The 21,541-nt window shown below is 35.4% G+C and overlaps 3 protein-coding genes across 3 annotated transcripts; 1 reads left to right on the plus strand and 2 right to left on the minus strand.

Moving 5' to 3' along the window:
* Positions 1-1,374: 1,374 nt before the first annotated feature.
* Positions 1,375-4,729, plus strand: LOC108575617 (conserved oligomeric Golgi complex subunit 7). Its single transcript, XM_017938458.1, has 10 exons — positions 1,375-1,389; positions 1,595-1,684; positions 2,062-2,247; positions 2,327-2,458; positions 2,533-2,716; positions 2,807-3,000; positions 3,081-3,690; positions 3,773-3,946; positions 4,022-4,480; positions 4,557-4,729. The coding sequence occupies exons 1-10, from the start codon at positions 1,387-1,389 to the stop codon at positions 4,727-4,729; spliced, it is 2,205 nt and encodes a 734-aa protein (XP_017793947.1). The 5' UTR covers positions 1,375-1,386.
* Positions 4,730-5,140: 411 nt separating this feature from the next.
* Positions 5,141-9,732, minus strand: LOC108575814. The gene is given in 16 exon segments (XM_017938718.1): positions 5,141-5,253; positions 5,337-5,476; positions 5,545-5,840; positions 5,843-6,177; positions 6,256-6,587; positions 6,648-6,887; positions 6,949-7,133; positions 7,198-7,504; positions 7,584-7,910; positions 8,008-8,181; positions 8,252-8,554; positions 8,627-8,794; positions 8,859-8,975; positions 9,054-9,200; positions 9,309-9,443; positions 9,640-9,732. Coding segments are annotated over 16 exon segments (3,351 nt in total). The 3' UTR covers positions 5,141-5,201.
* A 3,499-nt stretch (positions 9,733-13,231) lies between these two features.
* LOC108575453 lies at positions 13,232-21,317 on the minus strand. Its single transcript, XM_017938252.1, has 8 exons — positions 20,893-21,317; positions 20,388-20,467; positions 19,248-19,482; positions 16,478-16,595; positions 16,179-16,326; positions 15,934-16,093; positions 14,876-15,692; positions 13,232-13,688 (listed from the first exon to the last, which is right to left on the minus strand). Exons 1-8 carry the CDS (start codon positions 21,202-21,204, stop codon positions 13,645-13,647), a joined length of 1,914 nt encoding a protein of 637 aa, XP_017793741.1. The 5' UTR covers positions 21,205-21,317; the 3' UTR covers positions 13,232-13,644.
* Positions 21,318-21,541: the final 224 nt, after the last annotated feature.

Consider the following 21,541-nt stretch of genomic DNA (forward strand, 5'->3'; position numbering starts at 1 on the left):
GCATTCATGTGCACAGCAAGATTACAAAATTGGACTTCTGATCGACGCACTTTATACGCGACATTAAATGCATACGCTTCTAATATGCTCTACTGATTGAGCCTGATTGCCGTCCGTAATAAAGTTCAGCTTTATGCGAAAGAATAATTTCCTTGTTACGCATGTGAACGTGAAATTTCCACTCGATTTCGTCTTGGATTTATGGTAACGAAAAATATGGCGTAATTACAAATCGAAGCATAAATAAGATATTGAATAATCTATAATAATACGTACGTAATAATTTCGTAAGTGTGTTGTAACATAGAAAAATATAAACATATATGCATACACGTGTATGTGCGTGTGTGTGTGTGTGTGTACTAGCAAAACCTGGGAGGTAGGCCTTTGCTCAATCGGACGATGCGTTCAACGTACGCAAAGAAAAGGGCAAAGTACAGTTGTTGCAGTTTCCGCTCTTAGCTAGCTATCCTTATTTTCATCGGGCAGACTAAAGGCTATTTCGAGGCAAAATTCCAGCTTCCAACTGTTGCGCAAATCGTCACGCGCAAACGCAGATTCGGAGGCGTGGCAATCAACAAAGGGCCCGGAAGCGGCCGATAACATGCTGTTCTCCATTTTCTCTCCCTTTTCCTCTTCGATTTACGACCACTTCGTAGGCAGTTCGTCGGAATACCGAGACGTGGAATGTGTCACGACGACGAAACCGAGTCGATCATCGCGAAGGGGTGAAACGCCTTTTCTCCACGTAGTATCCGTCTGCAATCCGAGATACAGAAGTCGTTTTATCATAATTATTGTAAAGAAACAGAGCACTCGTTTTATATTTCGACGTTTCTCCTCGTTCCTCTTCGATTCTCTCGTATAAAGGTTACTACGTTCACATGTAACCTATCGCACGGCGTACTTGTCATTTTTCTTCCTCGACATTTTCGTATTTTCTCGCTGAATAAAACGGTATCCGTTAACCTATGTAGAACCGTGGACCGTTTCCAAAGTATAAATGTTCTACGACATTCGCACGATCGATCCGTATGACCATCGTATGTTGCAAACACTATGATTTTCGAGGGAATGTATAATTGATACTGATACAACGATGTAACGAGAAAATACGCGAAAAACTACTTAATTCGTCGTAATTCGCTATGAGATTACCAATGTTCCTTTGGATTTCGGCGTCACGAAACTATGCGCAAAGTGCAACAGCAAAGTGCGGTCCTATAGCGAAGCACTTCTGCGCTATGCGGCGATAACGAAAAAGTAATTGAACGTACGGAAAATAAATTTTATATTTTTTTTTTAAAGGCTACATCACGAACGTTTAGTAATTCTCAATTTATTACGTGAAAATATTTTGGAATTCATCACCATTCGATTTTTATCATGGTAAGCAGCGGGAGATCAGTGTATTTTTTTAACCTTTCTTACGTCGTTTGTACATTTGAGTTTATTTAGAAATTTCGGAAGAAAATCATTGTTACGCTTGGCTTACGCGAAATACGTGCAAGAAAATCTTATGTCTTTTGGAAAATTGAGAAAATTCTCGAAATGAAAAATTAAAGAGATTCTAACCTTAAACTGACGCTTTCAGGATGTATCTGCATTTTCCGAAGATACTTTCGATGTGAAAGATTGGATTAACAAAACATTCAAATCCACTGAGGCACAAGAAAATAAAGATGTAAGTCGTACGATTATGGTGGTCCCGATTGCGCGGCTTCTCTTTCTTTCCTCGACACAGTTTTTGAATTTCAGTTGCACTAAGTACAGTCAGTCACTAAACTGACTGCATCCATTGTACCGCGGTCAATGACACCGTGTATCTCTTTCGAAGATCATTTTCTCAGTATATCGTACATAAAAATATTCTATCATCAAACAAAAATAAATGTAATTTAGACATTCTTTGGTCGTTATTTCCCGCCAAAATAAACCTTCGAACGTGAAATCATTACGATATTCGAATGAAAAGAAACAATGTTGTTTTATGCATTTTTAAACTTTTTATTTTTCGTTTCATCGTTTAAATAACATTTTTTGAACATATTACGATATTAGGCATTCGTTTCATCTTTGGTAATGAAGTTGCAATTGTATGTGCAACAAGTCAATGGTGCCTTAGAGGAAACAAGTCAATCAGTTCTTTCAAGTTTGCCAAGGGTTTTAAGGGACACACAACTTTTGCAACAAGAAGCTTTAGCTCTTAGAGAAAAAATGGTTGCTGTTAAACATGAAATAGAAAAGGTTTTTTTTAATCTTTGATTACTTCTCCAAAAATAATTAAACTACTATAAGTCTGATAGCAATAACATCTATTGAATAGGTTGAAAAAGATACCGCCTCTTCAATGGCAACGTTAGAAAGAATGGATAGAATAAAAACAGATTTGCAGACTGCTAAAGAAGGTTTACACGAGGCTGACAATTGGAGTGTCTTAGCCAATGATGTTGAGGAGGTATAATATACATTAAAAACAAGAGAAGCCTTCTAAATTTTTGCTTCATGTTACTTCATGTTTTAATATTTCAGGTATTTGAGTCAGGAGACATAGAAGCTATTGCAAATAAATTGTTTAGTATGCAAAAATCATTGGCAATGCTTGTAAATGTTATTGATTATGAAGATAAAAAATTACAATTAGAAGGTTTAAAAAATCGATTAGAGGCAATGGCTAGTCCAAAATTAGTTCAAGCATTTACTGCTGCAAATTTAGGTAAATTATATTAGTTGAAATTGTATATATTTCCATTTTATGAAATTTCCATTTAATATAATCCCTTATCGTTTGTAATAAAATATTTAGAGCAATCCAAAGTTTATGTGGATATTTTTAATAAAATGGAACGTCTACCACAGCTTCTTAAGTATTACCACAATTGTTTGAAGGTGTCATTAGGACAAGAATGGCGCAAAACTATTGAATTAGCACAAGATGAAAATATTTCCTACTGGTTACACACTTATTATGACAAATTATTATCTAATTGGAATGATCAGGTAGCTCTCATTTTGATAGCATTATTATACTGAAATACATAATATGAGTATTTTGTTAAAATAATATGATCTTAATAAAGGTAAAATGGTACCATCAAGTATTTCCAAATACTTCAGCTGATATAATCGTTGAAGTATATGCTGATCTTTTAAGAAGTTTAGATCCCGGTATTCCAGAATGTATAGAGGCAATTTTAAAGCAACATTCAAATGCCATGCAATTGTCTCTATTACTTGAACTTAAACAAATTACGAGACATTTTGCAGTAAATCTTCAAGGTGCAATTGATACATTGCATGGAAAATTGCAGAATTCAAAGTTGCTGTCATTAGCACAAGCAATATATGCACCTTATGTTCCATATGTTGTAAAATACAGTGTTTATGAAACAGCCCAACTTGAACATCAATTGCATTCTATAAGCTCTGTACAAGATGATTTAAGTACTTTTTACAGATGGTTGTGGTTATCCAGGGTTATTAAAATCTTTAATTGTATGTTGAAATACAATTTTAGGTACAAAATATTTCTGTTAAGCATGTGCTGTAAAATGTTTTTTTTTTCACAGAGTTACTTTAACAAATATCATGAAAAATATCAAACTGCTATATGGCAATTAGAGCGCAAAAAAGTAAAACATGAAGATTGGAATTTGTTCCAAATGTGTCTTACTTTAATGCAAACTATAGGTAGCACATTAAGCATTTGTTTTCTTCTTTTTTTGGTCTTTTAGTAAATTTCAAATAAAGTGGTCAATTCCAATGTACGCAGGTGATCTTTTGGGGCAAATTCAACAATTTGAAAAGTCTTTAATAACTGATATCACTGAGGCTAATAATAAGTTGCAAAGTACAAGTGGTAGTGTTTTTAATCAATATAAAAAATTACTTTTAAATACATCAAGTCAAACTGAGTTAGAAAACTTAGTTGCATCTTTTCAGAGAGGTGATTCATATAAATAAATTTTTATAAGAACGCAATGTTATCATTTACTATTTACATTATTGCTAATTCTTACAGAAGAGGAAACAATTCTTGATTCAATAATCAAGTCTATTCACAAACTGTGTTCCGATTTACATCGCGCAACGTACGAAGTAATTTTTGCTCCTATCTTCACTCAGTTATTATTAGTGCAAAAAGCACCAGCATGGTCAACAGAAGCTAACAAAATGACTCACTTGAGTGCAGATTTACCCGATTATAGTTTTGCACCTCAAGAATATATAACACAAGTTGGACAATATCTGATGACATTGCCACAGCATTTAGAACCATTTTTGCTTAGAGAAAATCCAAGTCTCACCCAAGCATTAAAAGCAGCAGACCCACAGTATGCCCAAAGTTCAACTGAATCCGGATTTACTGGAATTTTGCTAGATATCATTGCTAAAGGAACATGTCAAATGTTTTTAGATCAAACATTAGGAATTTGTCAGTTGAGTTCTGCTGCATGTAAGCAACTTGCAACTGATATAGGTATGTTTAATACAGATCTAAATTGCATATACAAATATTTTTTTCATTTTTTGCATCTATACAATACATGTTATAGATTACCTTGGCAATGTATTAGAGGAACTTGGTCTATCTTTATCAGAAAATCTACAACACATGTCTGTTTTACTGAGACTTTCACCAGAAGAGTATCAGAATGGCAGCTCAGGGTGCAATGCCAGAGTAGTAGCTGGTATCAGACAGATGAGGAATATAACATTCTCTGGGTAAATAATAGGTAGAGGTAAAAAAATAAATTTTTAATTATAATAAATACAAACTGTGGTAATTATAAATTTGTCATTTATTTAAATTTTTTATATAAAAATTTAACATACACAAATAATACGCATTTGTTGTACGAAAATTTATTTGATTTAAACGAAATATATATTTATGATGTTGAACATTACATCTTTTTAGAATTGTTATTTCATTAGTTATGTGCAAGGTCCCAATTTGTAAGTAATAATTCTAGAACTTTTGTACTTTTACTTTTCATAAAAAAATATATTTTCGTGTTATATAAAAATATATAACTAAATGCTCTTTATAATACAAACAAAAAATATAGCCGTATGAAATATTTCGATCGCTAAGTATATAATACAAAATTTAAGTATACTGAGAATACATTGCCTGTTAAATAAATAATATGTTATTTAGCCTATCTATACGGAATTACAAAATGGCAGTTAATATATTATTGTTTCAATATTGTATCTGCAACTACGTTGATTGCGTCATTTATGGATCTGGAAGGTAAAATTAGTTTTTTTTTTTATCATATAACTAGCAATAACATATTATTATTTTAAAAATAAAAAATTAATAATACCTCTCAAGAGGAGTATCACAAGATTGTTTTTGGTTGTATACTTTAGATGCTAAAGTCATATTCTTAAGTCTGTTAATAACTGTTCTATCACTTGTTTTAAGTATCTTACATATTACTACAAGAGCAGATAGCATGTCAATCTAAAATACATTCATGAATGAGTTAGCTATAATCAATAATAGATTTTAAATAATGTACATATACTTACTTTCGTGTAACTTGTTATTGTTTTTGTTAGTACTTGAACACTTAATTTTTGGTATCTTTTTGTATTTAAAATAACTTTTAATATCTTTTTTGCTAAATAAGGAAACTTGGTAATTAAAATGTTTGCCTTTCTCACATGCATGTCTTGCAACACACGACTCAATTCTGTACTTAGACTACTGATTGCAGTATTAACCATAATAGTTATATATGGAAGATACATCGTTTGATCGTTAAAAGTATTTTTAATCACAAGAAAATATTTTTGCGTTATTTCACTTAATACTTTTAAGTTCTGTAATTAATAAACGAGACAATTCAGTAATTTGTCATACATATAAAATTTGGTACAACAATATTTAATAAATTTGGTTCCTGTTTTTCATAAGCCATTTGACTAAAATCTAATAGTATTATTATTGCATCAAACGCCTTATTTAAAAAAATTATGCCACTTACTGGAGACAAACAACTGCAGTATAAAAGTACAATATCACAACATAACTTTGGGGTACTGTTGTACTCTTTCAACAGTAAATTTGATATATCAAAAGTATTTTTTATTAAATCTATACAAGTTTGATGGTTTTCTATATTATTCATATCTATACACGAGATGTGCGGTACCATTACCCTGTATTAAAAATGAATATATAATAACAATAACAATATTGCAATAAAATCAAAAAAAATATACAACTGATTTTCATACTTTTTAACCCATAATAAAATATCTGAGAAATGTTCAGACGCATCGAACACATCTTTCTTATGTAATAACGAGATCATCGATATATATTCTTTAAAAATTTGTACAATTACATCTTTGGATATTACATTACTTATATTGCACTCGTTACTTAATTCCCTTTCTATAAAAATTTTCAGTCCATGCAAATTTTCCCAAAATTTAAGTATGTCTTTATGATACTTATTCATTAGAACTGATCGATGTTCAACGTGCAATAAATGTTTCAAAATACGTAAACTTAATTCTAAACCTTTTCCATTAATTTGAAAGGTATCTGTATTATTAGTAACACCCTGAAATAAACATTTTCTATTAATATATTACTAGGAATATGTTTATTATGTAATATTTACCTGATTATTTTGTGTATTTAAGTTTAAAGATTCAGTAAAAAGGTTCGTTAATGCAAACAAAATTGTATCTCCTTTATTCCATTTTATGAGAACATATATAATTGTAAGAAGTGTATCATCAGAGCTATTAGGATTACATAATTGTTGTACTAATGTTTCAATAACCTCAATTTGATTCAGGAAGAATCTTGAAGGTATCAAGGAAAATAAAAATATTACTGATTCATTTATTGAAGTTTCCTGAAAAAAATCACGTGTGATAAGGCCATATGGAATGTAAATAAGGAATGTAAATATTTACCTTAAAATATTTAAAAAATTCTGGCAGAGAATGTGCAATTTCTTGTAAAATTTTTATTTCTCCTTTACAAAATTTTTCTTCCTCTATATTTTTAACATTTGCTATTAATAACATAGCAATAACATCGATATATATCTGTACATCTCTATAGCTATCGATATCTTCATCGCAGTTATTTATACGGTCTGCTAAAATGAACACAATTATTTGCGTGTAAATTTAATATTATGTGTAATCATATATTGTTACCATTTTTTTGTTTCTTTCCCTGGTGGTTATGCTTAGCTTTTTTATTGTTTGTTTTCAATGCTTGCGTCAAAGGTAAACATTCCATTTCTTCTTTTATTATAGGTAACATGGTTTGAATAAGTTTTGTAGACATATTCCACTTTATAACAGGTTTAGAGTGAAAAGAAAACCTTCTAATAGCATTTATATTATTTATTCCTATATATACTATTTCATCTTTTATTTTATCGTACTGTGCACCATTCGAAGATACGCGTAACCAAACAAGTTTTATTAATTCTCGCAATAAAAACATATCTTGAGTAGTCTAAAAATGTTGACAAAACGTTATATTCCATATTGTTTGCATTTGTAAATATTTACGTATTATTTAGTTGCATGTGTACCTCTAAACGATCGAGAATATAGGACAAGGGCACTATATTCCAAAACGGCATTCCAAGTTCGTTTTGTGCATGCCAAAGAAGTTTGATTAACTCTTCTAATACTGTTTTATTATCATCATAAATGCTGTTTGCAAAATTTGGTAGAAAATCTTTAAGTATTTTCTGAGAACGTCCTTTAACCAATACATTTTTTAAGCCAATAAAAACGTTTGCTCTTATTTTGTAATTGCTGGCATTTTTTGTATAGTGTAGTAAAATGTTTAACCAATTGCGAATAATATTATTTGGAAAGCAAGTCCAATGTTTCTCTAGCATTTTAAAAAGACCCTGAAGATGTTTAGATTTGTGAAATATTAATGATTAAATAAAAATGCATTATGAAATGTTAAGACAGTCAACAGATTGTGAATATAAATTAGCTTACATTCATGGTAATAATGCACACTTTAGAATCTGAATCTTTTAAAAGATTGGTTACTGTTTGATGAAATTTTTGAATATAAATCTTGTTTCTGTCTTTTGAGACACACGTATATTGCACAGAACTTGTCATGAAAAGAATTTCTACTGCATTACATCTAATGAAAGAACCAGGTGCCTATGACAAAAAGTTTATTCAATACTAGTCACAAGTTATGTGTATATGCATATAAACTCTTTACTAATACCTCCAAGTGTTTCCAAAGTAAAGGTTTACATTGATTGTGAATCATTAACTTTGCTGTTTGGTGTTTGTTATCATGTATGGCAGCAAGAAATGAAAACAAATTTTGACCAAGCTTTCCCCTGCCTCCAGAATCTCTATATGCTCGAAAACAATGAAAAACAATATTTTGCAAACAATTCTGAACGATAAATTTTTTTAATTTTTTCGTTGCATTTAACCATGCTGTTACATACAAATCTGCATATGCAGCAATATAAGTATGTTCAATATTTTGTAACACAACCCTTACATTATTATGAATTCCCTGAAACAATTATGAAATCAATTTTAAATGTAATACAAAACTAGTATCTGAATATGCAATTATAACTCATACCAATATATATTGCTCTCCAAGTGTAAACAAGTGCAGTATCAACATTCGACCTTCTTCAAGTGACATCACAGTTTTTTCTCGAACAAGTTTAAGCAATTCTTGCACATCTTCTGTACATTTCAGTAATGTGATAGTAGACCTTATCTGATATAAACGTTTTATATTTTCCTAAAAACATAATCCATCAATAAATCACTTCAACATTATTTACATCTATTTAAAGTATAATTACCAATGAAGAATTGCAGTTCTGAATAAGGTACTTCAATGCATTTATTATCACTTTTTCTTTCCATGTCATGTCTAATTTCCACCAATTTTCCAACAGATACGATATTTCATTTTTGGCCTTAGAAAGATTTTTTATTTAAAGTTACTCAGAAAAAGTAAATATAAAAGAAACATTATATGATAATAAAATACTAACCTGCTCATCTTTTATAGTGGGTAATACAACAGAATGTAATAATATTATGTTTTCTAATAGAACATTAGGTATAAATATTCGTTGCACAATGGTTTCAAGAGCAATTGCAGTTATTGTACGTATTAATTTAATCATATGACTATATTCCTGAAATTAAAATATACATATACACACACACACACAAACACATATATATTATATATAAGAATGTAAAAAAAAATCAGAAACTATTTAAATTTATGTAAATGATCTTACTTTTACATATTTGTCTCTATTATTTGATGTTAGTTCATCTAACTTTTGAGCTTCTAATAATATAACTTTCATATGCTGCCATAGTTCACAAAGTTCATCTTCAGATAACAAAATAATGTTTTTCACATTGTGATTCTAAAATAAAAATTCATTATAAATAACTTTCTTATTACATTATACTACATTTAAAGAAACCTTACTATTCAAAAATTTGATACAAAGGTTATCACAAAAACTGACTGATATGTAAACAAAATACATGTATAAATTATAGCTTGATGTAAGCATACATTATCAATAAAATGTGCAATTTTTATGCATTGATAAATACCAGTTTCTCACATATGTTGCTAGCAGTTGGACTTCTGTTTTTTAAGAGTTGAAAAAGTAGTTTATCCCCCGATAATTCACGTTGATGTAACATGTTAAAAAAATATTTCCACGGTTTCAATGTTTCAAATTATACATGCATTGTTTGCTCATTTTATTAAGAACTGAAAAAAAGCGGTATTATATACTCTGTGTACATATTGGATAACTCTATTTTATCTTAAGATAAAGTAAAAAACTAACAAGTATAACGAGAAAAAAGTTTTGAATTTGAATGGATATTTTAGTAGATTATTTAAAATCTGCGTTAAATACGTATATTACGCAGTAATGATAGAGTCAGTTTTGAAAGATTAAAAGGAGATAAATTATAACAAATCAAACGACGGCTATAAATTATTCTAGCAACAAATATCATGTTTTTCAGTTCAGAATTTTATTAAAGGCATTAATTAAAATTTGTAATTTATTAGAAATCGGATGCACATGTTTAGTACTAAACATGAGTTTCATGAAAAACACAGAAATAATAATAAGTTCACTTCATGCAATATGAATATCATCTATTTTTATTGTGTAGAAATGGGCATAAAAATAAAAAGAATAAGCAGTTGCACTTTTTAATGAAATTTATTATGAAGCTTGAAAAAGTCTATCACTTTTATACACTATTTTGTGGAAGTCGCCATATTGATCGTTCAATACAAAGTAATCGTAGTACAGATGAGCTTTTAAATATTATGTTACAATTGAAATAATTATAATTACATACATTGCGTATACACATAATTATTTTTTAAGTAGTAATACTAATTTACAAGGGACTACTGTAACTGACAAAGAAAAAATAAATCTATATTACCGACATAACAGGAAGTACATTTATGCAGTCAGTTGACAAAGTAGCCTACGTAGTTTATTCGAAACGTGAATTTGAAAGTGTGTCGGTGCTACTCCTGTTGCGCTTGAAATTGATAAAACCGTGAACACAGTAACAAAAAAAGTTATTAGTTATGTTTAAAGTGTAATGTACAGTAAAATATATAATATGAATATCGAATTAATTGAAAAGATGAATAGATTGAGGCTTGTATGGAACCATCTGCATCTCAGCAAAAATGTGCTTTCCTTTATTGTAGACTATATATGTATGTATAGACAAGTTATTTTATATTTTGCACAAAATATTTTTCATTTAACATTATGTTACTTTAGATACTTACACCACAGATGAGGTACAGAATAGAACTGTCACCTAATGCATTTTTTGTCCCACGTCAGGAGGGCTGTAAGTGTCCTTACCATTTGCATGTTGCTTCTAACGTTACCGATTCAGCATAGAATAAAATTACAACATAAGTAGCGGTTGGAATTAGAACTAAACGTAGCTATGAAATTACAAATAAGAAGATAACGTAATTTTTTATTAGTAGGTGATTTATCCCATGCGCGTGTTTTACTGTTGTCAAAAGATCGTGAACAGTTCTAACTATGCAATTTAATATATGTATGTATCTTTATACATATGTGGATTTAACAAGAGAGTATCTTTTACGTTTGTTGAGTCTGTTTTTGATTGTTGGTTGAATATAATTCCTAAACTCACCACTCTAAATTGCAGAGAGCATAACAAAATCTCTGATTTTTTTATACGATCGATATTTTAGAACGTGAGATACAAAGTTCCATAAGGTGATTAGTCTATCTTATACCTTTTCTGTGCTTACACTTAAAACAATTTCGAACGATGAATATTTCAAACAAATTCACACTGGAATGCATTTAATGTCACTTTATTGACTACAGACATACTTAAACTGAAATACTGTTAACCGATCTATCTATATTTTCCATAAAGATTCTCCGGTATTCTTTTCTACAATTCGGAACACGTTTTCCTTATGCTGCCTTACCGGGTAGATAACTATAAAACAACTGAAAAAGTATCGCAGCACCATATAGTTTTCGCGGCATACAAACCGGTGCACCGCAAATAGGCTCAATGATTACAAAGAACAAAGCTCGAACAATATCGAGAGGTACCGTAATGAGTCTAGGAGCTTTTCTTTTTCTCATCAAGTAAAACGGGCTAAAATCTCTTAAGATTGAGCATGTTCTCTAAATTCTCCCACTCTGTCTTTTCCACGCACACGAACATTCACATCCGAATATTAAGGTAGCTAAGGATTAACGATACATAGAAATTACAATTGATTAGCTTTTTTCGACGAGATTCAAATTTCGACGTGTTACCGATAAAATGCAGCGAATGATGTTATCGACGCGCTAAGAAACATTTACACGAACGTTTGGATAATCGAAAGCTAAAGCTCCATTTATCTCTAATTACAATTTTACATTCTCTACGTGTATGTAAATACTGTTTTATTGATAAACAATAAAAAGACCTTCGCCTTTAGCATTAGCTGCATTTTCTTTTGGTGATTCAGCTGTGAACATTGTAAAGAACGTGCATAAGAAAATCAACAATTATATACGTACAACAAATTCTTAACTGATGCATAATATTACATCTCGATAATTGTTGCCCAAGGTTTACGATGACCATTAGAGCGCAGCATGAATAAACTATATGTACGAATTTGATAACGTCAGTAATCACGATTCTCTTTTGAAGTACATAGTTACAGCACTTGTGCGTAAATTCTTGGCACGCTACACCATGCGCGCAAATTAAAGCGTAAACGATTTCTTAAAACGAGAGTCAACGCGTTCTAGTTGAAAAATCACAAACAAAATATATCACGCACCGGGTCTCAACATCTCATGAGGTTTCGCATACGGTTCGATTAGTCGCGCCAAAGTTGCTCCCTTCGAGGCCTAGCGAAACGCAAACTTTAAGAAAAGTGCAAGTTTTCAAGAGGATTGTTGCTTCGCTACACCTTTGAAAAAAAGTGCAGAAAAGTGAAGGGCTGCCATGCTAAACCTCAATAGTGTCTCGCAATTGCGTACAAGTCGTTTGGTCGTGAACGGTACCGTTAGTAAGTTATCTACGTTTGTTACAAATATACTTGCAGCACTTCGAGTTCTACTTATCTATGAAAAAAGAGCGATGACCCGTTTCATACAGTGATTTTAAAGTTTTTTCAACGCACGCCACCAAAATCACTGCTAACTACGGTTGTTATAGACAAATTATAGAAAGTTCAGTGGCACTAGTCGAGAGTTGCCTGAGTACGTTTTGTTTTCTTTGACTAGAATTCATTTCTTTTCACGTGAAATACATAACTTTCTTTCTTTCTCTGTTTTTACAACGATTCAATCGGTTTTTACAAAACGCCAAAACCTACAGTTTAGAAAAAAGCTTAGAAACGGAATTCCATGCGATTTTGTTGGATAATCGGCGTAATCTATGCTTAATCGTAAGCAACACTGATCGAGTGCAGTAAGCACCAAGTTCTTCTCTCTTATAATCGTTAATTAATATTATTATCATTATTATTATTAGTATTATTATTATACATATAAAAACTCGATCGAACCTTACTGTTGACTTAAACGACGTTACACACGAGTCTTGGGAACACGCAATCGAAAGCATAACATCTAAGAACCATTTTGGATGACCGTGAGCAACTGTGTTATAGTGATCCGTCATGATCAACTAATTGTACAGTAGCATTTGCTTCTTTTTTTTTTTTCTTTTTTTTAAATTCAATTCAATGGAAAGTGATGGATCAAAGGTGTTCTTCTTTTGTAACTACTACTTTAACCAGGTCTGCTCGAAACATAATTGATGATTGAATTTCGTTTGCATTATAAGAGAGCTATGTACAAACGATTTGAGTAACGCTAGTGCTAGGACACCATCTCGTTTATGCATTTATGCATCACCTCAATTTTACGTCCGCTGCTGATCTCGTAAATTGCCTGCACCTTGGCCGAGCAGTTGCGTTTAGATTCAAATCAATCGCACTCGAAGAAATGATCTTTTTATTCCTTGATGTGATCAGCAGCCGTCCCTAAATTTCATGCCACCTTCTTCTTAGTTGTCTTCTTGCTGCGGGGGAGGGTAGCGAAGCTTGTTATCTGAAAGTCAGAAACGAATCACATTTCATCAATGGTGTAATCGAACATCAAACAGTTAGGGTAAAATGCTTTCAATTCTCAACTGGTCAATTTTTTGGTGCATCGATTTTTAAAGCATTTCGGGTCTTTGACTTAAAATAAAAAAGGCAGGCACACTTTTTAATTTGATGACAAATTGCACACCACACTGTCACGACACAGGGACCAAAATTAACGTGAACTTCTTTTGACAAAGTAGATTTCCTTCAAAAGCAACAGTTAACTTTTATGGCAATATTATCCTGTTAACGACTGAAAGACATGCATGTTTAGAGCGCAATGCTCGCTAAGCGATTGATTAGTGGACTAAAAGAACGAATCACAAAACACTTTAGAAACCATTTCCATACGATATGAACGAATTATTCCTGTTTTCTTCTTCAGGTTTCCAGTACAGTAAAGTGTCTAGTATAATAGGTGAGGAGGATGAGGAAGGATTGGTGACAAAGGTGTTTTTTTAAATTTGTCTACGAAAACCAGTCAAAGAGACCCGTCCAACTCTTATATCTTAATAAACAGCAATTAGAAAATATCAGATTCCAATATTTTGACAGCTTTTGGCGACTGAGACAACTCTCTTATCTCTGGCTTTATGTTTGTTGCCAGAATTTTTTCTTCATTATTCATTTCAACATTTTTCTCTTTCTGAATTTCACTCTTATCTTCTTCACTGTCGTTTGATGCGAGTATATAAGTATCTGAGCTGTTAGATGTATCGTTATCACTCTTATCGTCATTCTGAACGTTTGCTTCTCGATTAGAGTTCGGTGCGAGTTCAATGATCGTTTCCTGTGGTTCTATACTGTTCGATCTGCTCTGGTCTGCGCTGATGTCTGAAGAAGAGTCTTCTGCCTTCGCAGAACTCTTGTGTTCCCTGTAAAAAGCATTGTGAAAGATATTTTTCGGGATAGTCAACAGCTTGGAGAAGCCTTCTTTGGTACGTTGTCGCTTGGATTTTTTCCCCTTGAGTTTCTCTGTCGCGTGAGCGATAAATACGTCTTTCGTCGTGCCAGTGTTTGAGAAGGTCTTTAAGGTTCCGGTTTTAATTACTAGAGTGGCCTTCAACGCGCTCTGAGTATCAGTCACGTTCAAGTTCTCTTCGCTTTTCGCAATAGGTACTTTCGGAGCGGGCCTCTTGTTGTATCTGCCAGCTCGACCCAAGCTGTCGGAATTGCTACGCGACACGTTTGGATCTGTCCAAGTGTCCAAGCACGTGCTACTTTTCTTCTCTTCTACCGTGTTTATCTCATCATTCTTACCAATTTCCGGTTCTTCTAAAGACGCTTTGATGCCTTTAGAGACACCTTCTTTTTCGTTACTTTCATTTTCATTACCTTTCTGAGTATCCACATTTTCAGAAGGTTCCTTCTTTTCAGACAATGTCTCAGGGATGGATGTGTTGCTCTTCTTGAATTTTTCTTGAGTGTAAACTATGTTGTTAACAGCCTTGTGAGCATTACTTAAGAGTTGTTTCAGTTCGTCGAATTTGTTCTGACAAAGTTCATCTGTTACCCTAGAAACCGTAGAAGTTTCATCTGCGATTACTTCTTCAGGCTTTTCGTATTTTTCTACTTCAGATTGCTTAATTTGGGTGCTGTTACTCGTGTCTTTGCTATCATTTGATCTTTCTAAGGTTGACGATTGCTCAGGAACAGCTTTTGTTTCTATACTCTGAATTACTTGAACTTCAGCTGTTAGTACAGTGCCTGACGAGTTATCTTTTAGTTCTTTTGATTTTATTTGCTCTAGTTCCGGGCCTGATTGACTGGTATTTTCGAGTAGATGCTCGTTACCTGCGACAAAGGAGTCACGATCGAATTTGATATAATCGGCAACATTACTGTTTTGCGAGAGTAGAAGCAAGAACTCGAGAGCTTGTTCGGGGGTCAGAAGACTTAAAGGTGTCGGAAATGAGATGTTTTTGGAGAAAGGAGGGTCGATGCTGTCGGAATCCTCTCCTGAGTCCTTCAAATACCATAAAAATCAATGTATATTACAAGGAAGTCAGAATTCGCGAAGATATTCATCCTGATCAAGGTTTAATTCTTAGCACGATAGATCAAACTTGAATAAATATTCTACCTTAGCGATCGCGTCAGTCAGTGTTGAAACTGGAACAGTTGGATAAAAACAAATTGGGACTCTGCGCGCGGAATTAAACCTTGATTTACGTTCTTATACGGATTCGAACGGTTGAACATAGTACCTCTGGGGTCTTCTTCGTGGCGGAGCGTGCTGTTCTTGCTCGTGTTTTTGCACCGACGCTCGATGTTCGAACTAACGAATCGCCCTGAGACGTACGACTGGACTGCAGCGCTTCCCTGCTGCCGTATCCGCTCGATATGTCGTCCGAGGACCTTATATTACTGCAACCAACAACGAACAATCTGTCTTCCTAGTAACATCTCTAATCGTAAACAGTGAATTATTCGTGAAAGGCGAGGTACACACGTTAGGCTAGTAGTTGGTTCCCTAGATGCTGGTTGTCTAACGTCTACGTCCACTTCGGAGAAATACATCTCTACTCGGGTGTTGCTCGACTGTGTCCTACGAGGACTGTACCCTCTTCTACCGACGTGTTCCCTTCGACGAGGCTCCACTGTAAATCGTAGCAAAAATTTCGATATCAAGGAGAATTCCAAAACACAGATTTCTTTTAGCTAGGAAAGAATGAAATAGTGGAGGAATGATAAAGGTTGTTTAGGGTAGAAAATTCAAGAGAATCGGTAGGGCTATAATCGGTCAATAACCTTCCATATCCGTCTCGTCGTGCATGTGTGGCGTATTTCTATTCTCGTCTTCTTTCTCGCCGGTCAGGTCGCTCAGGCTGTAGCTCTTCTTCAACTGCTGCACCAAGCCGCCACCGCCCTGAAAAACCATTTTGCTCCATTTTTTTCGTTTCATCTACTCTCCATTCGAAATGTTCACAATTCATGATCAGTTGTTAGGCTAGGCTCGTGTCAGTGCAAAGAAAAAGAGAGAAAGAGAAGAAATTAAATTCTATAAAAAAAAAAAAAAGAAAAATAACGAAGATAAAGTAAAATTAAAAGAAAATAATTCTTACTAACCCGGAGAAAGGTGTTAATGTGTTATCTGCCGTCACCGGGGCGTGCGTATCGATCTGTCGTGCGTCTTTTGCGATCGATCTAGCTTGAACTCGACAACGTGAACGAGTTGCGGTCTCTCTCGCCTATCCGGCTTGCGTTTTCTTTTCCGACTTGGATTCTGGCACGGGGTAACGGCTAACGTTCCGCGTGTCCACGCGATAGAAGCGGGTTCTCTCTTGATTAACTGGACCAACTCGTTAGACGGGATTCAAACCGGAGAGGAATCGATCGGCGCGAATGATCGTCCACGTAAAAGAGAAAGAGTGAGAGACAGAGAGCGAGCGAGAGAGAGAGAGAGAGAGAGAGAGAGAGAAATGAAAGAGAGGAGCAACAGCACGACCTTGTACGATAGAATATGCATTTATTCGAGCAAAAAAAAAAGTGAAACGAACATATCATAGTATTGTTGCGTAAAATCTTTGGATCGAGTATAAAAAGTCTTACTCTCTAAGCGTTTCGATGACACACTACTAGGTCCTCCTAAATTCGCAGGGATTCTAACAGATGCATCATGAATGTAGAAGTAAAGCAAAAGAGATTTTTCCTCGTGGTATTTTGCGTTACTTTAACATCAACCTGGTGCAGGATTTAACAACTGTTATAATTGTAAAAATTATAGCTAAGGTCTTCCGAAGTGCTATTTGATGTTCTTCGAAGATTGTGCTCGAGCAAAAGGTATAGTGTACGATCGAGATGGTAACAGGTGTGTGCGCATTACACCGTCTTTTCGACGGTATAAAACTTACGGCAATGAAATAACAGGTAAACTCGACCGACACTCTTGTTACTCGTGAAAAAGGATTCGACAGAACTGTTTTATATATTTATTTCGTAAAAAATTGTATGCAACAATAAACTGAGATTTATCAGGTTATCGTAAATATCGACAGAATCTTCGCGTCTCAAAGAATTCATCGTTAAGGCACCGATTTTTTATTCACGATTCACTAAAATTATCACGATTCGTGGTCAACGACACGAGATTATCCCTTAATCCTAAGTGGTATAACAAAGAGTACAAATCGCAGACTTTGCAGAAAGACACACAGTAATAGTTTCACAATGTTCACCTAAGGTTAGCTAGAGGGTCTTGGCAAATCCGAGATTATGTCTCCGATCAATAATTTTAACGTTGAAAAGTTAAAATTACAGTTCGTACAATTGTAAATGATCATCGCGTAAACACTTAGCTTTACCATCCACCCAAAGGGTTAACATCTCTCTTAGAATTACTTCAATCGTTAAAAAAAAAAACTATTAAAAGACATAGAAAATCGGCACTCTATGATTTTCAACAAACGCACACATACAATTGGACCTAACCTTTCCCCCCACGAGATATAGGTATAGATCTAACAATGTTAATTGTTAATCCTAACCGGTAACTTCGACTCTTCCTCGACGATTTCTCCTATCTCTTGATCATTTAGGAATAATCTATCCAATTGTTCGCCTGTTCCGAGTCATCGTCGCTGATTGCGTAATCGAACTCTCGAGCGCGTGACCTCAGTCGCCTGGAGGTGCTGGTAGTTCGTTCTTTTTTCGCTTTTCGTGTCTTCTGGGTCTTCTTCTGTGGCTCAGGGACCTTGAACATCACCTCGTCTACCGTGCTCAGGTTCTCCTGCAGGCTGGGCACAGATTCGACAAGGACGGACTCCTCGGAGCTACTGCTTGAATTCCGGAGATACCCGCTGGTCGTCGCGGCGCTGTCCAGCTGATCCGTCTCCCTCTTGGGTGTCGAGGTTGCTGGAAGAGGCTTGTCCAAGCTAGAAATCGCCGAGGCCTGTTGTACCGCTGGCAATTCGCTCATCACGATTTGATCTTGCTCCAGCAAGTGCTGGACCCCGCGTTCCGACGTGTTTTTTTTTTTTTTGTTTCCCCCGGTGTGTACACAGAGAGACACACGAGGTGTCATGGAGTGATGTTTGATTGTTATACAGATCGATACAACACGTACGACAAGATGGTAGATGGTTTTTTTTGTTTGTTTGTTTTAATAAGCGACGATGGTTGATTATTAAAAAGGGACGGCGATGAATGGCAGTGGTTAGACGACATGTTGTGTGGTGGTTGTGGTTGGTCGATCACGTTGGTGTTTGATTAGAAGCGGTGACGGCGGGCAGGATAGGCGTGCGGGACAATGAAAACATAAAATCAAGAAAAAATATCGAGTAATTAGCGGGAGACTCGTCGAAGCGGTTGTTGAAGCTTCAGGGATAGGATTTTACATGAACACGTGGATCAGAGATCGTTTCGTTGCGAGGAATAATAGGCAATTATTCTGTGATGTTAATTCATCGAGTTAGTTGAATCACCCTGTTTACTTCAATTAATTCTTCCTCGAGCGATACGATCACCTTCGTTATTACAACATCGATAAGGGAGTGTCGATTACTTCAGGCCCGGAGCTTACTTTGATGGCGGTCTGCATGAGAACCGTAGTGGCGTAATTGACGCCCTTCGAGCCAAGATGCAAGACTGCCGTATAGCCTTGCTCTGTCGCGCGTGCCAGAGCTTCGTCGATTTCAGCCTCGCGGCGGATCAAGGCTGGATGAACGAAACGTCTGTAGAGGATGCTCGAGCCCTTTGTGGCTGGGCTGAGTAGCCAAATCACTAGGATGGTCTTGACTTCATAGTAAAAAGGAAACCTAGATGAGAAAAGAGTAAAAAGAAGTAGTCGTTACGCGGCCGAAATGGCCCTCATACCCCGGGTGAATCATTATAAAATCACACCTAATCACTCTGAACATAGAATTGATTCTCGAGGAAAATTTTTCTTTTCCAAAACACCTTCTGTAACAATGCCACGAAGTCTCGCCATCGAGGGTGAAATAATAAAGAAAGAGGAAAAATCGTGTCTGTTAGGGTAGTGGCCAACTGTGGCCAGTGGACGCCGGACATGAAAAAAGGGAAGAGATGGGAGAGAGAGGGAGAAAGAGAGGATTCCCGGCCAGAAATACACGAGCTCTCCTTTTTGGTTGTAACCCGTTATGAAGGGAGAGATCTGGCACAGCAGGGAGGAACACCAGAAACAGAGACGGAAGACGAGAACGTCGGTAGAATCCTCAGAAGTGCATGTAAGCCAATATCCATCCCGGCCGAAATTAGACTTTCGGAATTCCCGGTGGCGGGCCTCGGATCACGCGGTTCACCTCGGTTTATTGGCCTCGGCTCGCTCGGATTTTACTCGCTTCCGGCGAAAACGGGGCCATGACCGAGAGGCTGCCAGTTACTTCAACCCTCTCCATCCCAGTAACGCGTGCAATCGCGGTTCCTCGCCCCCTGATCATTTCATTGCGAGAACTCCTCGGATCAACAAGTTACAAAGAGTAAACACAGTTGTGGATCGTGTATTTCACCTATTTCATATGCTGAATAATTTCACTTTCACCGCAAACAAATAGAAAATAGAACGGCATGTATGAGCTTCTAATATTTGTCGAGAGGACAATTTCTTCTACAAGTGAGATTCACATGGATCTCTTTGAGTTTAGAAGGCGGTACATTTCTTCGATAATCGAAAGAAAGGAGTTAGAACGGGCATATTGCTCACCAGAAGCTAAAGAAGACGTCGGTGAAGGTCTCCGCGCACGTGAACAGCGCAAACACGATCCAGTACATCATCCATTTTACCTGCAAATGAAAAATTAAATTAACACAAACCGTTTCATTTTCGGTTTTTTTTACTATTGAAGAACTTGTATTCCATCCCAGAGGAACATTTATTTCACTCCAGCTCTCGAATCCGTAAAATTTAGCTTGGAAGCGATTCTCCGATCCAAAGTTCCTTCAAGATAAGTCCTTCGTTTTTAAGAAAGAAAGCCCGTTACAGCTATCCACCCGTAGTACAAATATTTGCTCGAGGGAAGTTTACGCTTTCATAGAAGCGCTATGTTTGGTCAAAGCGTTATCGATGAGCTTGGTTCGAACTCGCTTCCAAGCTACCGTTCGAGCCAGCGCTATTAATTAGGATCATCAAATGTAATCGGCAATAATGAAGGCAACGGAGAAGTCAAGAATACTTGGAGTTTTCCCAGCGTGCGCTCTCTGATACTCACGTATTCTTTCACGTTTTTCGTCCTCACCGCTTTATACGAAGCGTAGGCCGGGTACAGATTGCCGAACACTAATCTGAAAATTGGATACAGGAGAACGTAAGTGAAGGATCGCGGCATCACGATCACCAGCACAGAGGCCAGGATTCTTAGCCAGCCCAGGGTCATTCTTTCCGGTAGCTGATCCGCGCAGTACCGAATTATAGCGAGCAAACTTGTGGTCAATATTCGAGGGACACCCGTTTTACAGATCGTCCAGAGAACTGGAGTTTCCTCGAGGTCCTCTGGCTTTGGCTCCTTTCTTTTCAATTCCATTCCACGATCCGGACTTCTTTACCTCCCCCTCGTTTCGTCTGGATTCTCGATTATTCCCGTGACACCGAATCCCCTTCGAACACTTTTCGATGACCGTCGGTCTGATCCGACGCATCAAACTGCAACATCCAAGCGGAACTCGCTTGAAAATTCACTTAGACTTATATTCTTGTCATAAGATCACTAAAATAAAGCTTACAGAATTTACGAAGGGCTTTACTTCTGACCTAAAGTAATTTTGGTCAGTCGACAATTGACGAAAGAAATACTTTCACCGTCACCGACAGGGATCAGGAGAACGATTCACAACTGAAACTGTCAGCAGTGAACAGCTTCT

This window comes from Habropoda laboriosa, unplaced genomic scaffold, assembly GCF_001263275.1.
Source record: "Habropoda laboriosa isolate 0110345459 unplaced genomic scaffold, ASM126327v1 scaffold18, whole genome shotgun sequence".
NCBI classification, from domain to species: domain Eukaryota; kingdom Metazoa; phylum Arthropoda; class Insecta; order Hymenoptera; family Apidae; genus Habropoda; species Habropoda laboriosa.